At 39.0% G+C, this 26,576-nt stretch overlaps 1 protein-coding gene across 1 annotated transcript; it reads right to left on the bottom strand.

Moving 5' to 3' along the window:
- Window positions 1–43: 43 nt before the first annotated feature.
- Window positions 44–11,524, bottom strand: NDUFB6 (NADH:ubiquinone oxidoreductase subunit B6). The gene is made up of 4 exons (XM_060101605.1): window positions 11,226–11,524; window positions 8,798–8,890; window positions 3,879–3,923; window positions 44–220 (listed from the first exon to the last, which is right to left on the bottom strand). The coding sequence occupies exons 1-4, from the start codon at window positions 11,403–11,405 to the stop codon at window positions 152–154; spliced, it is 387 nt and encodes a 128-aa protein (XP_059957588.1). The 5' UTR covers window positions 11,406–11,524; the 3' UTR covers window positions 44–151.
- Window positions 11,525–26,576: the final 15,052 nt, after the last annotated feature.

Here is a 26,576-nt window from a genome sequence, read left to right as displayed (position 1 = left end):
GTACAGAGAGAATCGTACAGTTTGGGAAGAAACAGACAACACATATCTGAGTAAACTTTATTAAAGTTACTTTTCCAGAAAATAGATTCAATAAGTGGTAATGTAGCAACAAACTTGGGCTCAAACACCTTTGAAATTTTAAAAGTAATCTTCAGTGATGTTGATCAGGAAATTCTTTCATTGGTGGGATTACTTCTCCAGTTTCCAGAATTGTATCACCCTAGAAAAACAAAGATGCATTAGTGAAAAATCTTGTCTACAGAGGTGATAGTTCCATTTGGTCAGACCTCATCTGGAAAATCGAGGTCACTTCTGGCATTCACACTTTAAAAGGGACACAGGCAAAATAGAAGCTGTCTAAAGATGAGCAACCAGTATTCAAAATCTTAAGGTATAAGGGAGAGAATAGGGGAAGTTGCACTCAAAAATGACTAGAAAGGACATGAAAGTTGTCTTTACAAAGTGATAAAAGGATAATCTTTATTTGCTTGGCCCCAAGAAATAGAAGCCCTAGAAAGCTGCAGGTAAACATCTTCACTTCAATATAAGGTGGTAATGTATTCCCAGCAACTGAATGTGTTAGGCAGTCACCAGTTTACCATTTGGCTCAGAATGGATATTAGAAACAGAATGCAAACTTTCCTTGGGCAGCTGGTTCAGGTGTCTCTCCAAACCTAGATGCAGTGTGTATGGCAGAATGGGCATGGACTTTAAAGCCAGAACCAAGTAGTGTGAATCCTGGAACCCTCCACTGACAAGCTGTATAATTTTAGGCAAAGTACCTAGCTTTAATTTCAGCTGTTTCAGACAGCAGGTTCCATCAGCCTGATAGTCCATGAATTGACTTAGTAGAGTAGAATTATCCCCATCACCACCTACCATTCCCTGACCTGGTACGGCTCAGGACTGTATAAACTTGTATTATGTTTAAGCCATTATATACTTGGGGGAAAACTTGTTACCACAGCTAGCATTACCCTAACATAGAAATTGATAACTTGAAGTGGTACTAATGCTGCTGTAATAAAAATTGAACCACATGGCACTGGCTTAGCAGTGGGGCTACAAGGACACTGGCATTGGAGGCTATAAGATGGAAACAAAAGGCACTAATAACTTAGAAGCAGACTGTCTAATGAACTTGAGGTTCTAGAAGTACCTGGAAAAAAACGTTATAGTATGTGTTTAACTACTAGTGGCTGCCTTAGTAATGTATTTTAAGAAACATAAGCTCGGGCCTCCCTGGTGGCGCAAGTGGTTGAGAGTCCGCCTGCCGATGCAGGGGATACGGGTTCGTGCCCCGGTCTGGGAGGACCCCATATGCCGCGGAGCGGCTGGGCCCGTGAGCCATGGCCGCTGAGCCTGCGCGTCCGGAGCCTGCGCGTCCGGAGCCTGTGCTCCGCAAAGGGGGAGGCCACAACAGTGAGAGGCCCGCATACCGCAAAAAAAAAAAAAAAAGAAACATAAGCTCAGGTAAGAAGTGGCTGATTTGAGAGGAGAAATAAAAATAAGAATCTAAAATTTCGGGACCTTGCAATATTAGAAAATCAGATCGATTGTTTCTGAACCTCTAAATAGTAACAACACTGAAAAGATTCTGAGAAACAGAAGCCCAATAAAACTCAGTAAACAGAGAGACCCAGCACCGTGGCAAAGATCAGACTGAAACAAAGGTAGCCTTTAACTAGAGTGTGTTTCTGGTGGCCTCCACATAGCTGCCTCTCAACTGAGTTGAGAGAGGCAGTAGAATAAGGACAAAGAAATGAAACAACTTGATAACTATGTATAGAAACCACAGATACTGGCATGTGGGACTGACTAGAAGCAAAAAGATTAGACTCCTACCAAGTATTTTCCTTTCCATGCCTGCCAAATGTGAGAACTAGATGGTCAAAGAAACCAAACATACAGACAATAAAAGCCTATGACTGCTTCTGATTAAAACAACCTCTGGCCCTCAAACTTCTGTGAGCAGGAGGTAGACTTTAAAGGCTGTACAACCCTAAGGAGGGCATACTTCCCAGTACTCATTTTAGATGTGGTCTAGGTTGATGGTGGAAAAGAAAGAATCCCCCTAGACTGAGCCAGGGGCCAGGAAGAACAATGAACAAAGGTGTTCTTTCCAGAAGCAAAATCAGTTCCTGTTCAAGTAACTTCCCACACACAGGGGTTAGGAGGCTTTACAGTGTTTGACCACTGGGGTTTCAGAGCCAAGTGACTGCTATGCTGTCCAAATTCCATCGCTGAATAATGGGCGTGGTTGGGAGGCAAGGGATACAGTTCACTTGCCATTGATCCTCAAATCTCCAAGAGAAGAATCTCCAAGAATAATCCTGATGGATATTACTATACATCATCTGAAGATCTTAGGTTGCAGTGATGTAATGGGACCTTGGGGTTTCTCCCTAGGAAAGGGACTTGTGTTACATGTGTGGGAAGAAGGAAGCAAAGAGCTATTTGTTGACTAGAAGGATACACTGTGGCAGAGACTCCAGGTATGGGAGGCTGAGAAACATAAAAAAGCAGGAAGACATGTGGGATCATGAGACTGAGTTCTGGCCGACAGGACATGAAAAGAAGTGATGTAAGCTACTTCCAAGCTTAGACTTTAAAATCATCCCCTGAGACATCCAGCCCTCTCTTTCCCTATGATCTTGGAGCCTCATAGTCCCAATGGCCTCACTATAATTGTCTGACCTATGCTAGTCTGTGATGTCAATAGAAAATAAACTTTTGTTAAGCCACTGAGATTTGGGGGTTTATTTGTTACTGTCTATCCTATTCTAAGGTATGTACAGATGAGCATTCTTCAGGTCTTCAAAGGGGCAGCTTCTCAATGGTACAGAAACAGGAAAGAACCACAGTGGCAAAAAATATGGAAGTAGGAGAGATACTATGGAATCACTATATGGTCTTCTAAAGAGGGTCCTCCTTCTTTTCCTTTGAACAGTAATGGCAAAATAAACAATAAACAAATGTATAAATGGGAGAATAAATAAATTACCTAACTTGTTGAAACCAACAAGATAATTGAGCCTACCTAGGCCCTGACACACATCAATTATACACAATGAAATATAGAAGAAATCCCCTACTATTTCCTAAAGCAGAATTCCAACTGGAAGAGTTAGCCAATTTTGGTAGTTCTCCCTAAAATTCCCTTCTGTTGCAGTCGTCAATGGATTATTGTGACCATGTCATGTGATAGAAGAAAGAATCCACATCGAGTTTTGTTTTCTAAAATTATATGACTTAGAGATTGATGGTAGTTCATTATCTGTGACTAGAAATGGAACAAGAACATAACATGTATTTGACTCTGCTAACCAATAACCTCACAAACAGCTAGTAAAATACCAACGGACTAATAAGTAATCTTTTAATGATGAAGACTTATTTTAAATTAGGATAATAGCCTACATATTCATAACATAAAATTTAAAGCACACATTGACATTATAAATTCACAGATGGAGAGGTTATGGTCAAACTGCCATAGGAAATGATAGTTCGGAAATAATAACAGAGGAATTCAGTTGCTGTTACAATGCTCAGGTATCTGCACAGGCTAGTGCCCTAAGTCCTTAACCCTACGTGAAATGGCACCAGTGAAAAACTGTTGGTACCTTCAATTCACTTTAGGACTACAAAGGTCACACAAGCTTTACAGCCAGGGTGAAAAGAAATGTGCCCATATCCCAGGTTCAACTGTAATTGCTACCTCACATTATTTCCTCCTATTTTTTTTTTAAGAATATACAAAACAGGCACTTAAACTTTCAGTGAGAAGAAAGGAGAATTTTAGTCTAATGATCACTTGGGAAAGGAAAGAGAAATATAATAAACAGAAGAAAAACCAGAGATGTTTTAAGACTTACTGGGAATATTCTGGGCTTCCTTTCAACGATGGCATACGGTTTTGTCTGCAATAAAAGTAATGCTCTGTTAATTATAGTTTTAGAGTTTCTTCTAAAATAAAATAGATCATATCCCGATTTTTTTTTCAGTAGAAACGCTGGCACCAATTTTTTTGCCTTTTTTTTTCCCCTCATATCCCAAATTTTTAACTTAAGCCCCAAACTTTCACTAAGCTCCAGACTCATACATCCGATTATTTACTTAAGATCTCTACTTGATCAAACAGGCATTGCAAACTTAATCAGGTCCAACACTTAATGTCCCTCAGTGCCAAACTCTTCCCTATCTCTGTAAATGGCACTTTCACTCTCCTAGTTACGAAGGCCCAAAACCCTGACTCCTCAGCAGGAGGAGATTTTATCCTGAATCTAATTGCTTCTCACCACCTCTAGTACTACTACCCTTGTCCAGGCCTTTATCATTTTTTCACCTACTAGTCTCCCAGCTTCCGCTCATGCCCTCCCTACAGTCTATTCTCCACACTGCAGGCAGAGTAGAGGGATTCTTTCAAGATGCATCACTCCTGTTACTCCTCTGCTCAAAGTTTCATAATTCTTACAAAAAAAGAAAAAAAGCCAAAGTCCTTGCTGTGATCTCTAAGAACACGATCTGGCCCTTGGCTACCTCTCTGATTCTCTCTCTCTCTCTCTCTCTGAACTGTAGCTGCAGTGGCTCCTTTGTATTAATACAATCAGTTAGGCCTGCTTGTGCCTCAGAGCCCTTATGCTTAATGATTCCTCTACGTGAAGTGCTCTTCTCCTAAATACCTGCTTGGTCCAGATCCTCATTTCATTTGTGTTTTTCAAATAGCACTTCCTCAAAGAAGCTTAATAAAAATAGCAGCCCCTGTCATTCTCTAGTCTTTTACCCTTAGTTTTTCTTCTATAGACTTATCACCTCCTATAACATTATATACCTCTTTGCTTATCTACTTATTGCCAGTCTCCCTAAACATTTCATGAAGACAGGAACTCAATCTGCCTTGTTCAGTGCTATATCCCTGTGTTAAGAACAGTGCCTTGCACATAGGAGGTGCTAAATAAATGTACTTATTAAGCATACACATCTGTACAAGATAACACCAAAAAATTTAAAAGATTATTGGCATGATGTAAGGCTCAGGCAAATTGGAGCCAAAAGCAGGAGAGAAACTCAGAATACAATGTGAGGACATTCAAATGTCTCTAAAAACTGTGGCCAGAGGCAAGAAGATACTGAAATGTCTTCAGAGAGAATGTTAAATTCAATTAAGCATAAAGGTATTAGCTGAAGTAAACTGGGTGCAACAGTAGAGGATGCAGGCCTAACCAAACCAAGACAAAGAATAAGGTAAAAGAGAGACTTTGGGACATCTACTGACATAAAACCTTTAACTACATCCATCTGTGGCTCAGGAAAAATCACCTGGAAGTATGAATCCCTCAGATAAGCAGCCATATTAATGTCTTGAATTGTCAACCCAGTAACTGCAGCTTGTTAAATTTTCTTCTCTTAGGAGATAAGTGTTTTTTCAATCCTAGAAATATTTAGTCAAATACAGATATGACAAGGTAAATTAACCCAGGGTATAAACAGATGAATGTCAAATTTAGTAAGTTCTGAAAACACTGGGACAATCCATATATTCTGATATAGAGTATTTGTAATGTTTAAGATCATCAGGCTATTAGAGATTCTAAAAGATTAGTTTTAGGATTCTAGTTAAAATGCATAATTGATTTAGATGTATGATTTTTAAGTTTAAAAAGATTTTCCTTTTTAGGGTCATTAATAAGTCCTATAAATACTTAAAAATAAAACTCGACTTAATTTGAGTTATTTCTTCCTGAAAAAGTATCTTCTGGCTTCACTTTACTTTTTCATTCCTGTTATCTCTGCCCTACCAGATTCTCATCAACTAATATCTACTAAACTGCAACAGCCTCCAGCTGATTTGCCTGATGTCAATACTTTCCTCCCTCCAATTCACCCTACATATCAATGTTTTTTATGTTTAAATATATCACTTTATCAACTCACTCTCCTATTTAAAAATGGAAAGCTAAAAAAAAGGAAAGCTTCCCACTGCCTACCACGTAAAGTTCAACCTCCTCTGCCTAGCTTTCAGGACCTTCCATTTATTTGTTCCACCCTACTAAGCCAAGAGACTCGCAGTTCTAGGCAATCCTATCTTCGGTAAACAAGACCATGCTAACTACTAACTCCTTGTTTTTCTAACTGGAACAGATTTTCTCCTCCATACTTTTACCCAAATCATACCTATCTTCCAACTTTATTATAAACTCCTTGAGGTCAGGAATTTCGTCTTATATATTCTTTCCACAGCAATAAAGGAAGACATACTAGGCATTCCATAGTTGATGATCAACAGAGGTAATCTTAGTGAAGAAAACAAAGGTGTTGTCAGCAGTCAGAAATTTAAAGAACCCACACAGTCAACAGAGAACAAGTGACATAAGAGTGAATTTTCTGAGAACCCCAGTTATTTGTTTCACTCTCCTTTCATCAGGCTACAGGAAAGCAAACCTCAACTGGATTAGCTACAATTTGTTAGGCAGTCCCAAACTTTTTTTTACTGAATCACTTCATAGTGAATTGCTGACTGGTTTATTACTTTAGTGTGTACTTCCTACAAATAAGGACAATATTCTTAAAATAATCACAATACAGCCATCAGGATCAGGAAATTAACATTGATATATTAATACCTTCAATCTAGTCTGAAGAACCCATTCAAATTTTATCACTTGTCTCCATAACTGTTTGGAGTTATCAAAAAATCGCCCCTTATATAACCAGTTCTCCATCCATCGTGTAGGCTGTTTAAAGTTCTGACTGCCAATGCCATCTCTTTTTTTTTTTTTTGACGAAGCAGATTGTGCCCATGAATCAAGTTCACATTTAGTTGACAAGTCCCTTTAGTCTTCTTCAATCTGGAACAAATCTTCCATGGTTCTTTAACTTTCATGATCTTGACATTTTTGAAGGTAACAAGCCAATTATTATGCAGAAAAGTCCATCAATTAGATTCAGCTTATACATTTTTGGCAGGAACATCGCAAAACATATTGTTTTCTTCTTATTGCATCCTATCAAGTAGTACACAATTTCAGTCTGTCCCATTATTGGTAATGTAATTTAGATTCCTTGATTAAGATGATGTCTGCCAGGTTTCCTCCATTACAAAGTTACTCTTTTTCCCTTTGTAGCAAATAAGTATGTTGAAGGTAGGAATTTGGGGATTAATTTTAGCAACTTTTGATGTTCCCTGGCTGAATAAAATATTACTATGATGATTCTCAAATGGTGACTTTTCTTGTCCATTTCTTATTTACTCTACTGTACAAAAAAAAAAAGCTTTCTCTTCTATCCATCTATTAATTAATTTATATGAGCATGGACTCATGGATTTGCATTTTATTTATCCAGCTGGCTCTCATCTATTACTATCATTTATTTTGCTGCTCAAATTTGTTCCAATGGGAGTCTTTTCAAGCTGACTCTGTCCTTTTGATTCATCTCCATCATTCTTTGAACACACTTCTTTACTTTCTGGCACAAGCTCATCTTGTACTTTCCCTGCCCCAGCCCTGGAATCAGCCATTTCTCCAAGGAGCTCTGGATCCTTTCAGTGGAAAACTGTATTTAGAAAGTAAGCCCAGCTGCTAGATGTGCTAGTTATTGATACCACGGGGTAGCAATGCTCACAGGCCCTATCAATGGAAAGAGCTAGGTAAATCTGCATTTACAGCTATATTTATTTCTGTATTTATCAATACATACTAAAAATCATGAGTCACACCAACACTTTCAATTCTTCCATTCCAGTACAAGGTTTTCTCCCTGTATTCCATATGCATAACTCCCTTTTCTGACAATGAGAATTCAGGGTTCCAGTATCATCAACATATGTTCTCATTTGATCAACCTTCCTGTATATAACCAATCTCCTGTCATCTCCACCACCACACTCCAGTATAAATAACCTCCTTACCTCATTCAGATTCTGACACTTTACTTTGGGTTGCCAACTCCATCATTGCCCCAAACCACACTCCTTCCTGATGTCTTCCTCCCCTCGCTCAGGTTCCAATACCCTACACCAGGTTGCTGACACTGCTACCCTCCAAACAGGTACACTCACCAATCCCCTGTCCCCTTACCCACTCAGCAACCCACTCAGGATCTAAGCCTCCTCACTGGGTACAAGAATGCCCTCCTCACTCTTTGGGTTACAAAACTCCATGCTGGGCAACTACCACCACTCTCCCTTCCATGCCACTCCCCAAAATGCACTCCTTCCTCAGCCTGCCTGGGATTTAACACCCTACACCAGGGTATCCCTAGCCTTTAAAATATGGCAACAGACTCAATTCAATGCAAGATCTTTCAGTGAAAAAAATTCAAGCTTTTGGACATGCTGAATTCTAAAGAAAGTAAGTTGTGAAAAACCAGACAGAGCATAGGAAAAGGAAATGTTGACAAGGATAACCTTTATCTATTGTGAATTTTATCTTATACCAGATCTGTGCTCAAAAAAAAAGGAGCAGAAATTATTTTCTCCCTTCCAACTCAGGACTCCGAGTTTGCACCAGTATTATTAGGTCAACTACATTTCTGATCATTTAAACATTGTTTCATGAGGAAATGCAATTCAAGTTGTAAACAACTAATATAAAGATCAACTTTTTGAAAAACCATACATTACCTAAGTTTCATTAAACCTTTTACCTAAAAGGATTCAAAGTAATTCAAAATCAGTTATAAGTGGCAGATTATTTCCACTAAGTAGAGCCGGGTAAGGCATAGCCACATAGGAAATAATTTTGTACAATATTAAAAATAAATTCTGAAAAATACATACTTAAAGCACACTTACATTCACATGATATTTGAGATAATAATGAATAATCCAGGCAGGGATCAGTACATGAGTAAAAGCAAAGATACTGTGTCGGTACGTCTTATAGATCTGGGGGGAAAAAAACATACACAAAATAGATATCTTATTTTTTATACATTTGTAGCAGGAAAAAAAGCATCAGTGATATAAAAATATCACTATTATTGTAAAATCTCTAAATGCTACGTATTTCCATGTAGTCTGTAGCTAACCTCATACACCGAATATTCTTACTAAACATAGTGCCTGCTAGGTGACACCTACAGAGTTCAAAGCAAAGGAGGCTTAAGAGAAGCAGCATTTTGCAAAACTATAGTACTGTATTTATAAATGTCTTTAAAAAGACTTCTAAAAATACCCTTATTATAAGTTTGTTTAAGATAAAACATGGCATAAATAATGAAATAATTCTAATCAATTTAACCAGAGTAATCAGAACTACAGAATTTTCAGGTAAAGTCATTTCCCTAATTTATCAATTTCAGATACCCATAATCAACAACACTTGTATTATTCTAGCTGTAGGGCAGACAACCTTGAGTGCCTTAATGCTGGAAAAAGAATATTTTACATACTGGGATAAGGGTGTTCCAAGCTCACTTTGAGGTGCCTTCAGACACAGTATTTTTAAAAAGAAAGGCAAAAGACAGCTAAAAATGGAACTTTTCCATGGCAGCCAATTTGACTGAAACAGACCTATCCTGTCAGGGAAAAGACAATCTAGATTCTAAGTGTTGTAACAGATATGATTACGAAAGAAAAGCTTCCCTGGTGGCGCAGTGGTTGAGAGTCCGCCTGCCGATGCAGGGGACACGGGTTCGTGCCCCGGTCCGGGAAGATCCCACGTGCCCCGGAGCGGCTGGGCCCGTGAGCCATGGCCGCTGAGCCTGTGCTCCGCAACGGGAAAGACCACAACAGTAAGAGGCCCGCGTACCGCAAAAAAAAAAAAAAAAAAAAAAAAAGTGAACTCAAAGTAAGGTAAGAGAGATTTCAACTAATAATAATAATAATTTTTTTTTTTTTTGCGGTACGCGGGCCTCTTACTGTTGTGGTCTTTCCCGTTGCGGAGCACAGGCTCCGGACGCACAGGCTCAGCGGCCATGGCTCACGGGCCCAGCCGCTCCGGGGCACGAACCTGTGTCCCCTGCATCGGCAGGCGGACTCTCAACCACTGCGCCACCAGGGAAGCCCAACAAATGATTATTTACTTCCTTACATCACTGGCTGACGGGTGGGATGTCAACTTTCAACCAGTGGTTGCCAAATCAGTTAAGTAATGCCAGAGATACAAAGGGTGAGAAGAGAGAAGAGCTGAATTAGAGTTGAATTTTACCATCATAAATAAGTATCTAATACCACTTTCTTAGAAAAATTTGCACCAGACTTTGTAGCACAATAAGATACACATGGATTTCAAAGTGAACTTCTTCAATTCCTAGCCCTGGGACCACAGGTAAATCACTGAATTCTTGCAGGTCTCGGTTTCCACACATTTAAAACAAGGATTAGGAATGGTTTCTACCTTATGGAAGTAAAAAAAAATAAATAAAGTAACACATGTAAAACCCTCAGCAAAGTGCCAGGCACAAAGTAAGCACCGAAGTGTTACTTATATTATTACCATTACTATTAGCCAAAGTTGCAAGGAATTCTGAGATACAGCATTCATCATTCATAATTGATGTGATTTAATTAACGACCTCAAGAAAATGTCAGGAGACCCTGAAAATAAAGACAGCACTTGAGTGAGTGATTTTCTGCAAAGTCCAGGAATGGCATTCTTAAATGAAAGCGTGTGTTCAACGTACGTAGTAGCGGTTAAGAAAGGGGGCTCTTGAATATGACTCACTCAGCATACCAATAGGACCCCTTCTATTATGGTCATTACATAGAGCTGTATTACCAGCTAGAGGCTCATTGTGCCTTCTGGTAGTCGAGTGCAGTGTTAGTTGGTCTCTATAATCTCAACCTCAAAAATCAGACAAGTGTCTTCAAATACTAAAATCATTGAATTTTAACTCTAGTGAATCCTTGGCCATCATTCTGAGGGAAGGTCTCCACAGTCAAAAGAGAACCAAGCCTGCAGTGTCCTGTAAAACCCACGCGAAGATTCGCCTCCTTCTCATCACACTTGACAGCCAAAGGGCAAGACCATCCCGAAGCCATACAAGCTCCGGACTCCTGACTCCTGACTCCCAGCCTATGATTCCTGGGACCAGAGAGCGTCCCAGCTAAACCTAAGTCTCGGTAGAATCTGATTCTCCCTTGGGGAACTACCGGAACTTTCGGGGGTAGAGCGAGTCAGTCCCTAATGTGGCTACAGTGAGCAGGCGTCCCAGCAGCCAGGCCGGGGACCGCGACGGGGCGGGAGTCAGGGTGGGTGTGGGGGAGGGCCGTCACTCACCACATTCTTCCAGGAGGCCCCGTCCTGCAAAAACTTATTCCAGAATTGCTCCATAGGCCACACCCTCCGCGGGGGCAGCACCGGTTCCCGGGGGCTCAGCTCCTGATCCTTCAGCCATCGCCTTCTCAGCTCTCGCAGCTGCTGCAGCCGCAGTTTCTCGTCGGACGTATACCCTGACATGTCGCCGCTGATACCAAGGCAGCAGGATACGGCGCGCCCCCGAACCAGGGTCTTGTCACTTACGCGCGCTCCCGCTCTGCAAAGCGACCTTGCTAGGACGCCAGGGAGCGGCGCGCCATTGTGACGTCACTCCGGTCCTGCCTCCGAGCGGCTTCAATCTGCGCGTAGTGGCTGGGCATGCGCAAAGCCCTCCACACGCCTTACGGGTTTACTGGCCCAGATTACCAGTGGCGGCAGTGACGCCTCAGTTACCGGATGAGGAGGGAAGTGATGAATGAGAGAAAGTATGAGAGCTCAGAGACTAGAGGTTCTGATAAGGAAGAACTGGTGTGCTGGGAGTTGGAAGCGTGAGAATATGTGATTCAATGAATGTGACGTCCAAATGCAAAATTCATTTGCCTCTCCCACTTTGCAAATCCTCTTCCCGTGACCTACAGAGTCTGTGGAGACCCGTTACATCTAAGTTTAAACCCCAGACTTGTCAGTGACTGGTAAGGTGACCTTGAGCAGCTGTCTCAGTCTGTTCCTTCATCTGTACTGCAGAAGTAAAAATAATCTCAATATCTAGCAGAATTATACACATTCACACTTTGAGCCAGCAATCCCACTTCTAAAACTCTATCCTAAAGATATCGTGGTAAAAGTATGTGCAAGACTATTCACTGCAGCACCATATGTAATAAAAAATTGGAAATTGCCCGCAAAGTTCCTCAGTAAATGGCTACTTGAATAAATTATGGTAAAATAATGCAATGAAGAGCCCTATATACAACTGGAGTGAGCTCCTGAATACATATATTGTTAATTGAAAAAAGCTGTGGAAAGAAGTGTATAGTATACTACCTTTCATCCAAAAAGGGGAGGGTGGTAATAATACTAAAGTATATATATATATATACATAAACTAAATATATCTAATAATACTATATATATATATATATATATTTGCTTAAAGTTTAAAAATAACAGAAAGGAAAATTACTGACTTTTTAAAATGTTACTTGTAGGGAGAGGAAGGCAGTAGGCTACAAGAGACAGAGATAGAACCTAAACTTCTCTGAATTTATAAAAAGCAGCCTTTAAAAATCAAAAGAAAAAATACATGGGTCTAACTGATCTGCTTGTTGGCATAATTTCAAAAACACACACCATTTCAGGTAACTTTAAACCATCAAATTACTGTACATCCATAGAGAGATATAACTCAAAGAAAAAAGAACTAAAAAAAAAGAAAGAAAAGAAAGAAGTCAAACTGTTTTAAGTGATCATATTGTTGCTAGTGATGGTAGTGGTGCTATTGTTAATCTGACACTGAAAATAAACATTTATGCCGGGATTTTTGTTATGGGAGAAAGGAGATACAAATGTAAATTGTATGAGTTTAAGTAAAAACTCTGTAGTCCTAAATTTGGACAGGAATAAACAGTATTAACTCATGATGTATTTTATCTTTAAATAAATATATAATTTTATCTTAACTCTGCCTATGAAATGGCCTAAAAACTATGGCCAACCCAGTAACCATGAACATCTTTAGCTCCTAGATTGTGATCTCTAAATACCATTTTCCATTAAAAGGAACCAAGACTCTTTGGAGCAGCAGTTCTCAAAACATTTTGCTCCCCAAATCTCTTTAAATTCTTAAAATTGTTGAGGGCCCCAAAGAGTTTTTATTTATGTGGGTTATATCTATTGATGTTGACTGAATTAGAAATTAAAACATTTAAAAATAACAAAGTATCTATTAACAAAAATTACTTAGTGAGAAGAGTACAATTGTTTTACATTTTTGTAAATCTATTTAATGTCTGGCTTAATAAATGACAGCAGAATTCTTAGAACTGCTTCTGCATTCAATCATAATATTGCACATCATGTAACCTTTGGGAAACTCTGTATATATCTGTGAGAGAATGAAAGTTAAAAAGGGCAAATAGCCCTTAGTATTAATATGAAAATAATTTTGACCTCACAAACCCCATGAAAGGATCACAGGGACTCCCAGGGGCTCCCAGATCACACTGTGAGAACTATCACCTTGGAGAAATAGCTAATTTCAGGTTCTAGTTAAGAAATATAAAATAAGCCTGGAACAGCTTGTCTTAGCAGGAAGCAGGGAAGTTTTTAAAGACTAGTAGGGTCATGTCAAAAAGATTCAGGAGAGAACTTCAATAGACTTACGTTGGTCAATAAGTATAGTGACTTCAGTGGAATGAAAAATATCAAATACATTCACATACATAAGTTCATGATTTTTTAAAAACTTATTGGTCACTTCTTGATAGTGTTAGGGAACCAACTCATTATTTTGAAAACTGATATGTACAGGAAAAATCAAGCATTTTTCAGTCCTCTTTATATCTTAAAGTAACATCTTAAAGTAACAAAATAATTGATGAGGGGAAATTTATTCAAAGGAACATAAAAACCTAATAAAAGAAGAATGGATGCAGTTAGAATATCACTGTTTTGCAACCGTTGGTTTATTAATGAATCAATGCCCCTGATTATCAGGCAGTTGACATCCCAAAAAGAGAGCAACTGCGCCTCCTGGTGGAAGACTGCCTCACTGCCTGTGAAGTAGCCTTGCCAAACAAAAAATTGAACTTGAATCTGATCAAGTTTCTCAATCTAACCACTCATTTAAAGGAAATATAGGGGAGAGAGAAACTCCTTATATGACACCAAAATGATACATTCAGACAAATCTAGACTGTAGAAACTTCAGACACGCCAACTCAGTTTCTTAAACAAAAATATATGGAGGGGAAAGAGAAAGAGAGAGAACCTATAGATTAAGAGAAACAACTTAATAAGAAAACAAACAACCCAATTTAAAAATTGGCCGAAGACCTTAACAGACACCTCACCAAAGGAGATATACAGATGGCAAGTAAGCATATGAAAAGATGCTCCACGTCATACGTCATCAGAGAAATGCAAATTAAAACAATGAAATACCACTACACACCTATTAGAATGGCCAAAATTTGGAACACTGACAACATCAAATGCTGTGGGAGAGGGATGTGAAGGAACAGGAACTCTCATTCACTGCTGGTGGGAATGCAAAATGGCACAGCTACTTTGGAAGACTGTTTGGAGGCTTCTTACAAAATGAAACATTCCCTTATCATAAAAGCCAACAATTTTGTGCTTTGGTATTTACCCAAAGGAGTTGAAAACTTACGTCAACACAAAAACCTGCACACAAATATTTACAGTAACTTTATTCATAATTGCCAAACTTGAAAGCAACGAAGATGTCCTCCAGTAGGTGAGTGGTTAAATAAACTGTGGTACATCCAGACAATGGCATATTATTCAGTGTCAAAAAGAACTGAGCTCTCAAGCCTTGAAAATACACGGAGGACTATTAATTTCATACAGCTAAGTGAAAGAAGCAAAGCTGAGAAGGCTACAACTCTATGATTCCAACTCTATGACATTCTCTAAAAAACAAAACTATGGAGACAATAAAAGATTAGTGGTTGCCAAGGGGGTGGTGGGGACATGAACAGTGAGAGCACAGAGGATTCTTAGGGCAGTGAAAATATTCTGTATGATACTATTATAACGATGGATATGTTATTATACATTTGTCCAAACCCATTGAATTCACAACACCAAGAGTAAACACTGGGTGACTTTGGGTGATTATGATGTGTCGACGTAGGTTTATCCTTGTTTTAAAAAAAAGTACTGTTCTGGTGAGTGGTGTTGGTAATGGGGAAGGCTACGCATGTGTGAGAACAGGGGATATGTGGGGAATCTCTATACATTTCTCTCAATTTTATTGTAAACCTAAAACTGCTCTAAAAAATTTTTTTTTAAATGGAGACAATGAGAGAAATTTGAACACTACCTCAATCTTTTATGATATTAAGAAATTTCTGTTCATTTTTATGGGTGGTGATATTGTGGTTATATTTTTAAAGGGGAGTTCTTATCTGTTAGAGATACCTTCTAAAATACTTATGAATGAGAGGATATGATGCCTGAGATTTATTTCTAAATAATGGAAGAGGGAGGAAAGAAGTATGGCGGAAATAAGATTAGTAATGAGTGGTAATTCTTGAAGCCTACTGATAGGTAAGTAGGGGTTGATTATTCTCCTCTCATATACTATTTTGTATATGTTTGAAATTCTTCCAAATAAAAGAATTTTAAAGATTTATGCCTTTATGCAGCCGACTTAGGTTAGGCTCTCAACTCTGTCATGATGAGATCCCTACTGAATACACTGTAATGGCCTATATGGGAAAAGAATCTAAAAAAGAGTGGATATATGTACATGTATAACAGATCCACTTTGCTGTACACCTGAAACTAACACAACACTGTAAATCAACTGTACCCCAATAAAAAAGTTTTTTAAGAGAGAATTAAAGCCACAAACAACAACAGCAAAAAACAAGTGTAAGTCCCTGAGTGCTAATTATCCCCAGAAGGGCTGTGTTTAGGTCCGCAGTGAGGCATTTGAGAGCCCAAATAAGCGTTTCCTTTGTGAGTAGAGTTAAAGACCCCTGGCAGTTTCTTGAATCTGGGGCCTTCATGCTGACTTGCTCTGGAGCCCTACCACACTTTCCCCCACTTCCCACCATCACCACATTTAAAAAGGAAAACAAAGAAATGAAATCAACATTGTTTTTGAAAATATATTCTTATACCACTGGCTACTGCCTACCATATTTCCACCCCTTCCCATTTACCTATGGCTGTGAAATCCATCAAGATGAGTTGAAGAAAAATAAAGCACAACTGGGGAGCATGTCCAGCTCAGCACACCTGGGAAATGGACTCACTAAATCAGACGGTTGGCAGCACCTGAATTAACTACTTGATATTCCCACAAGAGGCCACTCTAACTTTCTGAAAAATCATAAAATCAATTAAATTGGGTTTTATATAAGGTCTAATTAACCAGCGCATAAAACTTGGAAAGAGCTAAGGTGTGGTGGACAGGGAAAAGAAGGGGCCAGGGGATAAAACGAGAAGTTGTCTTCTGTCAGTAAACTTACCTCTTCAACTTTGGATCTGCCTAATAAGGGTGTATACTTCCAGCTGTGTTTTTATAAGCCAGTTCAGTTTGACCCCTGCAAGAGTGCACTAGTTGGGGCAGACATGAGATTGAGGCCATGGACTTCAGGTGGTGTGGGACAGAAGGCTGAACTGTGTGCAGGACCTCCCCTCCCTCCCAACACACACACACACACACACACACACACACACACACACACACACACACACACACACACACACACACACACGAGTCTGAGTCTGCCAGCAGGAATTGAGATGAGCATTCCACATCAAAGTTCCCTTTCCTTCCTTCAGTCAAAATTAAAAAACCCTTGTGCTGTCTTCATTTTAAGTACTGCTTAAGGCTACTGTTGAAAAAATATTTAATTTCCCTACAAATTCCTTTATCTCCCAGTAAGATTCTTTCATCTTGTACTTCTGCTTTAAAGAAAAACACTGTATCATCCTACCATGCAAGGCATCATTATTTCCAAAAGAGCAAAGGGGAAAAGGATGCTTGCTTATGTTGATCAGAAAAATCTGTGAAGCTGCTTAAGAGGGGGCATTCTCCTACAAATCCCTATTCTGAAGCTTTTTTTTTTTTAAACCAATGTTTTAGGGGTGTACAGAAACTAATATAATGAGCAACTTCATGGTGAAGTTCATTACTAACAGAGGCAGAATATCACACACAGTGTGCCACAGATAAAGCTTTGAGCTGAAACCTTAGTTTAACATTATAGTTTCCATCTATGGAGCATGGTTGGCATTACTACAGCGTCTTAATTTCCTTCTGAGACTGGTAGAGCAGACTAAGTTGTTTGACATCTTAAGCATTTAGTAGTCCACAACAATGTCCATTGCTCAAGTTTGTACTTCTATTTGGATGCCTGCACTTTCAGTGGCAAGTGATGCCAATCAGAAATCACCCTAGAAAGAGTGATTAATGAAAATCATTATGTCTGTAACAAAGAAGGTATCCTCCAGTTCTCTACAAGAGTTTCCAAATTTTGTTTTCATTTTAATGATAATTTTTAAAACGTAGTGTGAGCATACTCTATCTAGATCGTTTCAATAACCACCTTATAACCAAATACCTAAATTTGCATGTGTGTTTACAATTGCCAAGTGGAGGCCATGTGATATTATGACACACTATGTAAATAAAGGCTTCGCAGTCAACCATGTGTAGAGAGGTAGTAAATGGGGCCACCTCACAGATCCCATCTTTGTATATATTGACTAGCAACAGTTCATTCAGTAAATAAGGTAATAAATAGACGAAATGAAAAAGTTTTCATTATGCCTTCTTATTGTTGGAATATTATGTTACTATTGCAATTTGAAGGGTGCTATTAAGCAGATCAGCCCAACAAAACAACAAATTGGTTAAAATTAATATCATTGTTTGAAAGGAAAAATAAAAAGCAACACTCAATAACTCAGTGTTCCAGCATGTTCAAAATCAAGGCAATATACAATGAAGCAGAAAACCCCAAAACACATCTTTCCATTTTTCAACCCAACATCATTGTTTTTGTTTTATTAAAACAAATCCATTATTTGAATCTTATTCATGTTATATTTTTGTTCTCATTTAATTTGTAAGTTAATTTCTGTTTCATAGTTGAAGCAGAATATAGACAGTGAGGTTATATGTAATTTGTGTTTGTGAATATTTAAGTAAAGTTATAATGAAAATTATTTTATTCTAGGAATATGCAAGAATTTGTTTTCTCTCCTTTAAAAGGTATTATTACATTACTCAAATTTGAAAAACAGGAATTCCCTAGCGGTCCAGTGGTTAGGCCTCTCTGCTGAGGGCCTGGGTTCAATCCCTGGTTGGGGAACTAAGATCCCACAAGCCACGGAGCAGGTCCAAAAAAATGTGAAAAAAAAAATTGAAAAACACTGTTGTAACATCATGCGGGTTTATTTCTTCCCTCCCCCACCCTGCTTTTTTTCTTAGTTCCCCGACCAGGGATGGAACCCGTGTCCCCTGCAGTGGAAGCGTGGACTCTCAATCACTGGACCACCAGGGAAGTCCCACGGGTTTATTTCTTAAAAATAATAAATAACTGTATATTATTAACATATATAAATTATAAAATATATAAAAATATATTATTAATATATATAAACTATAAAGTTAATAATGACCAACAGGGAATAAACTAAGGAAAAAAACAGAGTAAGCATGTAGTCATAAGAACAGTTGTGCTTTTTGGGGACTAGAGTGACAACTAGCTTTTTGTAAGATCTAGTATTATTATATAAGAGATCATTCCTTAATTTCAACCTAGTAAATTACATTTCATAAATGATATATCTTACGGAATATCAGGGCAAATTGTTTAAGCCCAAGATTTTCTGAGGTCTGCCAGGACAATTTTTCTTTTCTTTCTTCCTTTCTTTTTCTTTTTTCCCAACTAATTTTGTCTTTTTCCTCCATAACTTTAGTTGGGTTTCTTGGATGAAAGAGATGGCTTTGGAGAAAGGGAGGGAGGTGGAATGTGAATCATCCCAATGGATTATAACACAAATTTACATAATAATTGGTAAACTTTGTCTTCACTTTTTACTTACTAGATCTGACATAAGATTCTTCTTATTATTAAAAAGCAAAAGTATTGTTTAAAATTTTTAATTAACATTAAAACCGTTCATCATTATGAAAATGCAGCTGTCTTCTGTTCGAGTTTTTTATTTAAAACATCTTTATTGGAGTATAATTGCTTTACAATGGTGTGTTAGTTTCTGCTTTATAACAAAGTGAATCAGTTATACATATACATCTGTTCCCATCTCTTCCCTCCTGTGTCTCCCTCCCTCCCAGTCTCCCTATCCCACCCCTCTAGGTGGTCACAAACCACCAAGCTGATCTCCCTGTGCTATGCGGCTGCTTCCCACTAGCTATCTATTTTACATTTGGTAGTGTATGTATGTCCATGCCACTCTCTCACTTTGTCAAAGCTTACCCTTCCCCCTCCCCATATCCTCAAGTCCATTCTCTAGTAGGTCTGTGTCTTTATTCCCGTCTTACCCCTAGGTTCTTCATGACTTTTTTTTCCTCTTAGATTCCATATATATATGTGTTAGCATATGGTATTTTTCTCTTTCTGACTTACTTCACCCTGTACGACAGACTCTAGGTCCATCCACCTCACTACAAATAACTCAATTTCATTTCTTTCTATGGCTGAGTAATATTCCATTGTATATATGTGCCACATCTTCTTTATCCATTCATCCGATGATGGACACTTAGGTTGCTTCCATGTCCTGGCTAATGTAAATAGAGCTGCAATGAACATTTTGGTACATGACTCTTTTTGAATTATGGTTTTCTCAGGGTATATGCCCAGTAGTGGCATTGCTGGGTTGTATGGTAATTCTATTTTTAGTTTTTTAAGGAACCTTCATACTGTTCTCCATAGTGGCTGTATCAAATTACATTTGCACCAACAGTGCAAGACGGTTCCCTTTTCTCCACACCCTCTCCAGCATTTATTGTTTCTAGATTTTATTATGATGGCCATTCTGACCGGTATGAGATGATATCTCATTATAGTTTTGATTTGCATTTTTCTAATGATTAATGATGTTGAGCATTCCTTCATGTGTTTGTTGGCAATCTGTATATCTTCTGTGGAGAAATGTCTATTTAGGTCTTCTGCCCATTTTTGGATTGAGTTGTTTGTTTTTTTGTTATTGAGCTGCATGAGCTGCTTGTAAATTTTGGAGATTAATCCTTTGTCAGTTGCTTCATTTGCAAATATTTTCCCCCATTCTGAGGGTTGTCTTTTGGTCTTGTTTATGGTTTCCTTTGCTGTGCAAAAGCTTTGAAGTTTCATTAGGTCCCATTTGTTTATTTTTGTTTTTATTTCCATTTCTCTAGGAGGTGGGTCCAAAAGGATCTTGCTGTGATTTATGTCATAGAGTGTTCTGCCTATGTTTTCCTCTAAGATTTTGATAGAGTCTGGCTTTACATTTAGGTCTTTCATCCATTTTGAGTTTATTATTGTGTACGGTCTTAGGGAGTGTTCTAATTTCATACTTTTATATGTACCTGTCCAGTTTTCCCAGCACCACTTATTGAAGAGGCTGTCTTTTCTCCACTGTATATTCTTGCCACCTTTATCAAAGGTAAGGTGGCCATACGTGCGTGGGTTTACCTCTGGGCTTTCTATCCTGTTCCATTGATCTATATTTCTGTTTTTGTGCCAGTACCATACTGTCTTGATTATTGTAGCTTTGTAGTATAGTCTGCAGTCAGGGAGCCTGATTCCTCCAGCTCCATTTTTCTTTTCAAGATTTCTTTGGCTATTCGGGGTCTTTTGTGTTTCCATACAAATTGTTACATTTTTTGTTCTAGTTCTCTGAAAAATGCCAGTGGTAGTTTGATAGGGATTGCATTTGAATCTGTAGATTGCTTTGGGTAGTAGAGTCATTTTCATAATGTTGATTCTTCCGATCCAAGAACATGGTATATCTCTCCATCTCTTTGTATCACCTTTAATTTCTTTCATCAGTGTCTTATAATTTTCTGCATACAGGTCTTTTGTCTCCTTAGGTAGGTTTATTCCTAGATATTTTTGTTGTTGTTGTTGCAGTGGTAAATGGGAGTGTTTTAATTTCATTTTCAGATTTTTCATCATTAGTGTATAGGAATGTCAGAGATTTCTATGCATTAATTTTGTATCCTACTACTTTACCAAATTCATTGATTAGCTCTAGTAGTTTTCTGGTAGCATCTTTAGTATTCTCTATGTATAGTATCATGTCATCTGCAAACAGTGATAGCTTTACTTCTTCTTTTCTGATTTGGATTCCTTTTATTTCCTTTTCTTCTCTGATTGCTGTGGCTAAAACTTCCAAAACTATGTTGAATAATACTGGTGAGAGTGGGCAACCTTTTCTTGTTCCTGATTTCACCACTGAGGATGATGTTGGCTGTGGGTTTGTCATATATGGCCTTTATTATGTTGAGGAAAGTTCCCTCTATGCCTACTTTCTGCAGGGTTTTTATCATAAATAGGTGTTGAATTTTGTCGAAAGCTTTCTCTGCATCTATTGAGATGATCATACGGTTTTTCTCCTTCAATTTGTTAATATGGTGTATCACGTTGATTGATTTGCGTATATTGAAGAATCCTTGCATTCCTGGAATAAACCCCACTTGATCATGGTGTATGATCCTTTTAATGTGCTGTTGGATTCTGTTTGCTGGTATTTTGTTGAGGATTTTTGCATCTATGTTCATCACTGATATTGGCCTATAGTTTTCTTTCTTTATGACATCTTTGTCTGGTTTTGGTATCAGGGTGATGGTGGCCTCGTAGAATGAGTTTGGGAGTGTTCCTCCCTCTGCTATATTTTGGAAGAGTTTGAGAAGGATAGGTGTTAGCTCTTCTCTAAATGTTTGATAGAATTCACTTGTGAAGCCATCTGGTCCTGGGCTTTTGTTTGTTGGAAGATTTTTAATCACAGTTTCAATTTCAGTGCTTGTGATTGATCTGTTCATATTTTCTATTTCTTCCCAGTTCAGTCTCAGAAAGCTGTTGTTTTCTAAGAATTTGTCCATTTCTTCCAGGTTGTCCATTTTCTTGGCATAAAGTTGCTTGGAGTAATCTCTCATGATCTTTTGTATTTCTGCAGTCTCAGTTGTTACTTCTCCTTTTTCATTTCTAATTCTATAGATTTGAGTCTTCTCCCTTTTTTTCTTGATGAGTCTGGCTAATGGTTTATCAATTTTGTTTACCTTCTCAAAGAACCAGCTTTTAGTTTTATTGATCTTAGCTATTGTTTCCTTCATTTCTTTTTCATTTATTTCTGATCTGATATTTATGATTTCTTTCCATCTGCTAACTTTGGGGGTTTTTTGTTCTTTCTCTAATTGCTTTATGTGTAAGGTTACGTTGTTTATTTGAGATGTTTCCTGTTTCTTAAGGTAGGATTACATTGCTATAAACTTCCCTCTTAGAACTTCTTTTGCTGCATCCCATAGGTTTTGGGTCGTCGTGTTTTCATTGTCATTTGTTTCTAGGTATTTTTTGATTTCCTCCTTGATTTCTTCAGTGATCTCTTGGTTATTTAGTAGTGTATTGTTTAGTCTCCATGTGTTTGTATTTTTTACAGATCTTTTCCTGTAATTGATATCTAGTCACATAGCATTGTGGTCAGAAAAGACACTTGATATGATTTCAATTTTCTTAAATTTACCAAGGCTTGATTTATGACCCAAGATATGATCTATCCTGGAGAATGTTCCATGAGCACTTGAGAAGAAAGTGTATTCTGTTGTTTTTGGATGGAATGTCCTATAAATATCAATTAAGTCCATTTTTTCTAATATGCCATTTAAAGCTTGTGTTTCCTTATTTATTTTCATTTTGGATGATCTGTCCATTGCTGAAAGTGGGGTGTTAAAGTTCTCTACTATTATTGTGTTACTGTCAGTTTCCCCTCTTATGGCTGTTAGTATTTGCCTTATGTATGGAGGTGCTCCTATGTTGGGTGCATAAATATTTACAATTGTTATATCTTTTTCTTGGATTGATCCCTTGATCATTATGTAGTGTCCTTCTTTGTCTCTTGTAATAGTCTTTATTTTAAAGTCTATTTTGTCTGATATTTGTATAGCTACTCCAGCTTTCTATTGATTTCCATTTGCATGGAATATCTTTTTCCAACCCCTCATTTTCAGTCTGTATGTGTCCCTAGGTCTGAAGTGGGTCTCTTGTAGACAGCACATATGCAGGTCTTGTTTTTGTATCCATTCAGCCAGTCTGTGTCTTTTGGTGGGAGCATTTAATCCATTTACATTTAAGGTAATTATTGATATGTATGTTCCTATTCCTATTTTCTTAATTGTTTTGGGTTTGTTATTGTAGGTCTTTTCCTTCTCTTGTGTTTCTTGCCTAGAGAAGTTCCTTTAGCATTTGTTGTAAAGCTGGTTTGGTGGTGCTGAACTCTCTCAGCTTTTGCTTGTCTGTAAAGGTTTTAATTTCTCCATCAAATCTGAATGAGATCCTTGCTGGGTAGAGTAATCTTGGTTGTAGGTTTTTCTCCTTAATCACTTTAAATATGTCCTGCCATTCCCTTCTGGGTGCAGAGTTTCTGCTGAAAGATCAGCTGTTAACCTTATGGGGATTCCCTTGTGTGTTATTTGTTGTTTTTCCCTTGCTGCTTTTAATATGTTTTCCTTGTATTTAATTTTTGATAGTTTCATTAATATGTGTCTTGGCGTGTTTCTCCTTGGATTTATCCTGTATGGGACTCTCCGTGCTTCCTGGACTTGATTAACTATTTCCTTTCCCATATTAGGGAAGTTTTCAACTATAATCTCTTCAAATATTTTCTCAGTTACTTTCTTTTTCTCTTCTTCTTCTGGGACCCCTATAATTCGAATGTTGGTGCATTTCATATTGTCCCAGAGGTCTCTGAGACTGTCCTCAGTTCTTTTCATTCTTTTTTCTTTATTCTGCTCTGCAGTAGTTATTTCCACTATTTTATCTTCCAGGTCACTTATCCGTTCTTCTGCCTCAGTTATTCTGCTACTGATCCCTTCTAGAGAATTTTTAATTTCATTTATTGTGTTGTTCATCTCTGTTTGTTTGCTGTTTAGTTCTTCTCGGTCCTTGTTAAACGTTTCTTGTATTTTCTCCATTCTATTTCCAAGATTTTGGATCATAATTATTCTGAATTCTTTTTCAGGTAGACTGCCTATTTCCTCTTCATTTGTTAGGTCTGGTGGGTTTTTGCCTTGCTCCTTCATCTGCCATGTGTTTTTCTATCTTCTCATTTTGCTTATCTTACTGTGTTTGGGGTCTCCTTTTCACAGGCTGTAGGTTCATAGTTCCCGTTGTTTTTGGTGTCTGTCCCCAATGGCTAAGGTTGGTTCAGTGGGTTGTGTAGGCTTACTGGTGGAGGGGACTAGTGCCTGTGTTCTGGTAGATGAGGCTGGATCTTGTCTTTCTGGTGGGCAGGTCCACATCTGGTGGTGTGTTTTGGCATGTCTGTGGCCTTATTATGATTTGAGGCAGCCTCTGTGCTAATGGATGGGGCTGTGGTCCTGTCTTGCTAGTTGTTTGGCATAGGGTGTCCAGCATTGTAGCTTGATGGTCATTGAGTGAAGCTGGGTCTTGGTGTTGAGATGGAGATCTCTGGGAGATTTTTGCTATTTGATATTACGTGAAGCTGGGAGGTCTCTTGTGGACCAGTGTCCTGATGTTGGCTCTCCCACCTCAGTGGCACAGCCCTGATGCCTGGCTGGAGCACCAAGAGCCTTTCATCCAAATGGCTCAGAATAAAGGGGAGAAAAAATAGAAAGAAAGAAAGAAAGAAAGAAAGGAGGAAGGAAAGAAGGAAAGAAAGAAAGAAGATAAGATAAAATAAAATAAAATAATTAAAATAAAAAATAAAAACTAATTATTATGAAAAAAAAATTTTTAAGTAAAAAAAAAAAAGTACGGACAGAATCCTAGGACAAATGGTGAAAGCAAAGCTATAAAGACAAAATCTTACACAGAAGCATACACATACACAGTCACAAAAAGAGGAAAAGGGGAAAAAATAATATATCTTGCTCCCAAAGTTCACCTCCTCAATTTGGGAGGATTTGTTGTCTATTCAGGTATTCCACAGATGCAGGGTACATCAAGTTGTTTATGGAGCTTTAATCCGCTGCTTCTGAGGCTGCTGGGAGAGATTTCCCTTTCTCTTCTTTGTTCGCACAGCTCCCGGGGTTCAGCTTTGGATTTGACCCGCCTCTGCGTGTAGGTCGCAGGAGGGCGTCTGTTCTTTGCTCAGACAGGATGGGGTTAAAGGAGCAGCTGATTCAGGGGCTCTGGCTCACTCAGGCCGGGGGGAGGTAGGGGTACGGATGCTGGGTGAGCCTGCAGCGGCAGAGGCCAGCGTGATGTTGCACCAGCCTGAGGCGCGCAGTGCGTTGTCCTGGCGAAGTTGTCCCTGGATCACGGGACCCTGGCAGTGGCGGGCTGTACAGGCTCCCAGGAGGGGAGGTGTGGAGAGTGCCCTGTGCTCGCACAACGGCTTCTTGGTGGCAACAGAAGCAGCCTTAGCGTCTCATGCCCTTCTCTGCGGTCCGCGCTGATAGACGCGGCTCGCGCCCGTCTCTGGAGCTCCTTTAAGCGGCGCTCTTAATCCCCTCTACTCGCGCACCAGGAAACAAAGAGGGAAGAAAAAGTCTCTTGCCTCTTCGGCAGCTCCAGACCTTTTCCCAGACTCCCTCCCGGCTAGCCGTGGCACACTAGCCCCCTTCAGGCTATGTTCACGCAGCCAACCCCAGTGATCTCCCTGTGCTCCGAACGAAGCCGGAGCCTCAGCTCCCAGCCCCGCCCGCCCCTGTGGGTGAGCAGACAGGCCTCTCGGGCTGGTGAGTGCTGGTTAGCACCGATCCTCTGTGCGGGAATCTCTCCGCTTTGCCCTCCGCACCCCTGTTGCTGCGCTCTCCTCCGCGGCTCTGAAGCTTCCCGCCTCCGCCACCCACAGTCTCCGCCCGCGAAGGGGCTTCCTAGTGTGTGGAAAGCTTTCCTCCTTCACAGCTCCCTCCCACTGGTGCAGGTCTTGTCCCTATTCTTTTGTCTCTGTTTTTTCTTTTTTCTTTTACCCTACCCACGTACATGGGGAGTTTCTTGCCTTTTGGGAGGTCTGAGGTCTTCTGCCAGCGTTCAGTGGGTGTTCTATAGGAGCAGTTCCATGTGTAGAAGTATTTCTGATGTATCTGTGGGGAGGAAGGTGATCTCCGCGTCTTACTCTTCCACGATCTTCTCCTCGAGCTCTCGAGTTTTTGAAATAACATTTTATTGCTTTGATGATCATAAGTTATCTTTGGTCACCACACACCTGCTTTGGTGTATTCATGGGTTTCTGTAATGAGATGAGTGATGGGAATATTTGAATAGCTTCTTTGTTCTCTGCTCTGTACTTATGCATTTCATGAGCATGAAGATGCCATGTTCATAGTCTGCAAGAGTTATTGTTGTTCTCCTCACTTCCTTGTTACATACACACGCACACACGCACACACACGGATAGATTCTGCCTACTTCAAATAACACCACAACCACTGTCATCGATTTATTTATCTGGCAAATTTAAATGAAGAAGGAGTATGTCTAGGCTGGG

This window comes from Mesoplodon densirostris, chromosome 6 (assembly GCF_025265405.1).
Source record: "Mesoplodon densirostris isolate mMesDen1 chromosome 6, mMesDen1 primary haplotype, whole genome shotgun sequence".
NCBI lineage: Eukaryota > Metazoa > Chordata > Mammalia > Artiodactyla > Ziphiidae > Mesoplodon > Mesoplodon densirostris.
This window is presented reverse-complemented; position numbering and strand designations above follow the sequence as displayed.

Excerpts from the sequence above, each read along its gene's own strand:
- NDUFB6 (XM_060101605.1), bottom strand. The coding sequence starts at position 11,405 with ATGTCAGGGTATACGTCCGACGAGAAACTGCGGCTGCAGCAGCTGCGA. Across the intron at positions 8,891-11,225 it reads GGGCCTCCTGGAAGAATGTG|ATCTATAAGACGTACCGACA; the intron begins GTGAGTGACGGC and ends TTTTCCCCCCAG. Across the intron at positions 221-3,878 it reads GGAAGCCCAGAATATTCCCA|GGTGATACAATTCTGGAAAC; the intron begins GTAAGTCTTAAA and ends TTGTTTTTCTAG.